Here is a 6,000-nt window from a genome sequence, read left to right on the forward strand (position 1 = left end):
CTGGAGTTTACTGAGTCACAATCTCCATAGTAAGTTCATGTAGCACTAAAATCACATTTGCTCAGTATAAATGCAGAACCTTCCAGAGCATAATCTACCCAGCAGATAAAAACAACTTTATTGGAATAAGCAGCATTTTGGCATGAGGTAAAAGTCGTGTAGGCCTACCACCCCCTTTTATTGCTAGTCAAATAAAAGGAGTAAAGAGAGCCAGGGACCAACTGAAGGAGTCCGTTTTACAGAGGTGTCCGTCTTATAGAGGTGTCCGTTAAGAGAGAGTCAACTGTACACTCTTTTAGAATGTCTTATTTATAATGCTGTTTACATGTAAAATTTCAGCAATGCAATAAACCTGCGCAGTACCAATGCATGTACAATACAGGATACCTTGTGTATAGAAGGCTATTGTGAACTGTACCTTAGAATATGTATCAATTTACTTTCGCATACGTGCCCAGGTAGCCTATATTTAAATTATGCCCTTGGTTATGTGAACAACTGAATGATTTAATATTTTTTTAGTTTAGTGTTACTTCAAGGAAAAAAAAAAATTCGTGCACAACATCTTGACCAAAAAAAATATTCATTCACGGGAAACATTAAAGAAAAAAAATTCCCGCGGCTCGAAAATTCCCCGCCCCCCTTCCCCCCCCCATAACTTTTCTAATGGTCCGTCCCTTAGCACTGAGCTTTGGCTGTTCTCACGCCGTCATACATCCCAAGGGAGCAAGTCATAACAAATAACCCTACAACAACCGGTACTACATCCACGTTTTTTAGATCCCACGTTCTTCCAACCTCCCATTTCAAATCCTGATATTTTTCGATTTTTTCAAATTCCATTTTATGTATCCTACTATCTCCTGGAATAGCTATGTCAACAATGATACATTTTTTCTCCTTCTTGCTCATTACGATGACGTCAGGTCTTCTTGCTTCAACGACGTTATCACACTGGATGTTCATAATCCCAAAGTAGCTTCACTTCACCATTTTCCACAACACCTTCTTCATATCATTTTTCCTATTATTAGTTTTTATTATGTTGCAGTATGAAACTTTGGAATGCTGTCCACATTATGAGTAGTATAGGGCGCATAGCGTAACCTACACCACTTGAGAAGCTATACTTAGGAGTAAAAAAAGGTCAATACGAAACCTAATACGATCCTAAAATACATAATGATATCAATCTCTCTACTTAAAAAGCCAATTTAGAATATTATTAAATTCTGATACTCTGTAAAACCTATTATTATTATTATTATTATTATTATTATGTAAAATTTAGCACAGGGGATTTTCTCCCTGGGGAGAAATATCCAGTCAAGTCTCATCCCGAGACCTCAGACTTCCAGCACTTTTCTGAGGATATGTGCCGATCCGAGGAGTGCCGACTTTTGCATCGTTCTTGTTCGGTTCTTAATTCCTAGTTGCTCCAAGTGACCTGCCAGCTTCTTTGACACTGAACCCAATGCACCTACAACCACTGGCACCACTTTTCTCCTTGATTTCCTAAGCATTCTCTGGCGGTACCCTCTTTTCTCCGGGATGCTCTTAAAATAGCATTCCATCAAAACCCTATTCTCCTCGATTGACCATTTCCTTCTTCCCTTTCTCGAACCACTCTCTTGAACAGCAGTAGCAGGATAACGACCGGGTGCTGGCTGCTGTCCCCCAGCAACCCTGCCGGGCGAGGCACCTTCGTCAAAGACTCCAGTCCCATTCACGCCGTTACTCATATCCGCAATAGACATACTTATCATCACATAGGTGAGAGATAGCATTATTATTCGTGGTGCCACCACTAGATAGAATACCGACCGAGGTTTTACAGAGCCCTATCTACCCTGTGCTGTAACCCTAGCAGGGGTGGCTGTGGGGTTGCGAACACTTGCCAAAGGTGTCACCCCAGACTCTGGTGGGCGGGGTCGTCCATGTCCCCGTGGTAGGCTGAGGTCCAACCTGTCCTACCCCAGTGCCCGACTTAATACTATTATTATTATTATTATTATTATTATTATTATTATTATTATTATTATTATTATTATTATTATTATTATTATTATTATTATTATTATTATTATATTTCATTTGAGGAGCGCTGTTACAAGTTCTGAGGCAAGGTTGGACATCAAAGCGGGAGGTTTCTGGGCAAGAGGAGTTACGGCATTTTTTGATGTTAGAGTTACGCACGTCAACTCCAAGTGTTACCAGAGCAAACCAACATCGGAAGTGTTCAAAGAGCAAGAAGAAGAGAAGAAGCGCAAGTACCAGCAGCGGGTGTTAGATGTAGAAATGGGTTCGTTTACGCCTTTAGTGTTTGGAACCAATGGCGGAATGGGAAACGAGTGTCAGCGGTTCTTAAAGCATCTCGCAGACAAGATAGCTCATAAAGACACCGAGCCTTATCATGTTGTAATCACTTGGCTCAGGACACAGATCTCGTTTGAACTCTAAAGATCGGTACATGCATCCGTCAGAGGTTCGCGAACGCCGTTTCGTAGCAAGCTAGAGCTATCATTAGACTGTAAAATAAATGTCGCTAGTGCGGATATCTGAAATACGTGTCTATATGCTTTTATACTTAGGGCTTTTTATGGACACTGGTTTAGCCGTCATTAGTATAATTCGATTGCAGGATCTCAATATCTCTGCATAATGGAACTCTTAATTTTATAGAATTTTGAACTTTTATTATTAACTATATCTATTTCCTCTTCTTTTATGTAAGGTTAAGTTACTTCTATTTTTTAGAATTTGTAAATGAATAGTTTTTTTTTATCTTCACTTATAATATATAGGATTGTTTTTGTTCTCTAATGAAGGACGAGGGGTTTCTTTTGTAACGGATGGAATTGTAGATAGTGTTTTGGATGAATTAATTAGATTTTTTGTAACAGCAGGTTGATTGTAAATAGGATTTTAATTGAGGTTTTGTAATAATATTAATAATAATATCTATTAATTTAATAATAATAATAATAAAAAGCTTAAAATTCTTTTTAAAAAAATTATTATTATTATTATTATTATTATTATTATCATTATTATTAATTATCATTCTTATTACTATAAATGAAATGCTTTAGTTCTGGTGGATGTTGTACTAACATTACACCAAGGGAGAAAGTTATAGCCAATGGCCACAGGTCCATTGTGTTAATAATCCTCGTTCAACTTTCCAATACCTTCCTTAATGCTTAAGATCCTTACTGTTCCCCAAAAAGCTGTTTTCTGCAGAAAACCCGTATGGTAATCCCCAGCTTGTCAATCTATGTATCCAATCTTTTGCTCACTGCACCGTGCAGTAACCACTACCGGTATCACTGCCACACGTCTGATACCCCATAATTTTCTAATCTCCTTCTTCAGATCTTGGTATTTCTCAACCTCTGTACTCTCCTTTTCATAACATATGGAGAAGCAATATCCACAATAATTGCCTTGTTACTCTCCTTCTCAACAACTTTCATGTCGGGTCTTCTGGCCTTAATAATATGGTCACACTGGATGGTCGTGTCCCACAATATCTTACATCTTTCATCCTCCTCTACCCCATCCGGTTGGTGTTCACACCACTTCTCACTTCTGTTCAACCCATTGTTACAGCAGAGCTTTCAATGGACCAGCCTGGCAATCATGTCTTCTCTTGTACTCTTTCTGCGCCAAACAGTTATACTTGCTAATTATATGATTTATTGTTTCACCCTTTTGGCCACACAACCTACAAAGCGGGGAGTCCATGGACTTGTCTATGTTAATGATATATGAAATAAACGGCTCATATGAACTGCGGAAATGAAATGAAAATGAAGAAATGATCGTCGCAGTGAACGCAATTTATGCAATTGCGTAAAGAAGCCTGAAAAAAATTCAAGACTTCAACGGGGTTTGAACCCGTGACCTCGCGATACCGGAGCGATGCTGTCTATGTTGAACTTTACATAGTTTGTTCTCAGTGCCTGTTCTTGGGCGGCAAAAATCACTGCTTCAACTTTCAACTTTTACCAGTTTCATCATCATTATTATTACTATTTTTTATTATTATCAAATTATTATTATTATTATTATTATTATTATTATTATTATTATTATTATTATTATTATTATTATTATTATGCTAGCCGTAAGGTTTGTAAACTGCACTGGCCAAGTCTTTTGGCACTCTAAAATATTGTTTCTTGACTTCTTATTGTATTATCTTCTTCCTGTCTGTTACGCATTTCAAAACCCAAATTACTGATCGAGTTTCTTGAGGTATCGTCATCACGTTCGATAGTAATGTTATTCTGAGAGCGACAACAGTTTTGCTGGCAACCATTAAGTCTTTCAACCCACGCCACCAGAGCATCAACAACTGCTGACATGAAACACAATCCAGCGATAAGAAGACTGTCTGGCTGCTCCGACGTAGTCATGTGAGTTGGAATGAAATTGTCCAGGATTTAAGTTAATCACTTGGTGAAAAGGGCAATTTCGTAGAACAAACAACGTATTGGGACCTTAAAAAGAAAGGGGATTAGCACTCTAAACGTAGAAAACTCTTTTCCCTTATCATGCTGTTGATCGGCGAAAGCTTGGATTTTGGATTTTACTTTTTTAAATAGCAGTTTAAGGCCTCACTAGAACAGTTTTATATCGCTGAATAGTGGCACCTTTGTATTTTGCTTTGACCAACAGGCTTTGTTGGTGAAACAACATCTTTAAAGTTTCTGAATTCAAAAACGTAACACCGCTGAAGATTTTTTGATACAGTTTTTCAGAGGCCATACCCATATTTTTCAATCGCCTTAAAAGTGGTTTTCACCTTGTCCGATCGCCATAAAATTTTCATCAGTAATTGGCTATGGATTGAATTTTAAGTAAAATCGATATTACTATAACGACAATAAACAAAAAAATTTGAAATTGATAAAAGCCGAATTTTGTGTGATCTAGACCTGCTACTGAGACTCCAACACTGGGAACTTAAAGTTTGGTGTTTAGCAAACAATCTCCGTAAGAAGTAAAAAATTCTGTATGTTTAAATTCGACTAAAACGAAAATATATTTCAAACCTTAAATTTTCAATAGCCGTGATAGATTATTTAATAAAAACGTTATAAATGACTCAAATTATTCTTAAGTAGCGTAAGAAAAACTGTATCGAAACACCTTAATTAAGGCATCCCCGCAGAGACAAAGAAGACAAAGTTGATTCAACGTTTCTCAATTCATATGCTTACCGATCGTAGTAAGAAGCCGCATTGTAAAGCTTACTGCTTCATCATAATTCCACTGTGGTATCCTGGAACAATTCAACAGCTGCAACATCGTGGCAAGTTCTACAAACTGTCCTTCGTTCATGTTGAATTTACTTGTAACATTTTTCTTCAAAATTTCAATCTTTCTAAAGATATTATCGCTCTCCTTTTTTGCAGGTTCCTGTTCTATCGCCATGAAAAGAAGCCCCCCTCCATGCATGTAGAATATCGATAAAAAGAGCCGAAGGAGAAGTACTCTTTCCTAATGTTACACTTTGCTCTGGTGCACATTTCAGCGCTTGAAAACTTTCGGCAGTCGGCTTTTAATGTTTCCGCCAATGATGCGACCTTCAACGTCGAATTATGTGTTGTTCTTGTTTAACATTAGAAGGGATGAATAATCCATATGTTAAATTTTCTCAAACCTACAACACAATGGATATTCTCGCTCCAATGGATTAATTTGGTGCATAATGTCCCTTTTAACTATGCTAATCGACACCTTACCTTATTCAGCGGAACTTTGCAGGTGCTGTTTACAAGAGAGAACTGCTGGAGGCTATACAAACTGCTTACATCATGGCACTCAATGAAGATTAAAGCTTACGTCGTTTTAGCTATCTGAAAGAAAGCAGCTGCATCCTGAACCCCTATGTCAGTCTGTAATTTCATAAAAAATAGCAAACAAATTATTGATAGCGGAGCTCCAGCGCCGCGCGTGAGCGGCGCCCCATGGCTAGGGAAATCTACCCAT

The 6,000-nt window shown here is 37.8% G+C and overlaps 1 protein-coding gene across 1 annotated transcript in view; it reads right to left on the reverse strand.

Annotated features, from left to right (window-relative positions):
* LOC140932276 (potassium channel subfamily K member 3-like) overlaps window positions 1–5,442 on the reverse strand; it is a 73,357-nt gene extending 67,915 nt beyond the window's left edge. Inside the window, exon 1 of the mRNA XM_073381898.1 lies at window positions 5,229–5,442. Within this exon, the coding sequence (XP_073237999.1) occupies window positions 5,229–5,442 (214 nt within the window). The remainder of the gene's footprint in view (window positions 1–5,228) is intronic.
* Between the last annotated feature and the right edge of the window lie 558 nt (window positions 5,443–6,000).

The sequence above is a fragment of the Porites lutea genome, chromosome 3, assembly GCF_958299795.1.
Source record: "Porites lutea chromosome 3, jaPorLute2.1, whole genome shotgun sequence".
NCBI classification, from domain to species: Eukaryota; Metazoa; Cnidaria; class Anthozoa; order Scleractinia; family Poritidae; genus Porites; species Porites lutea.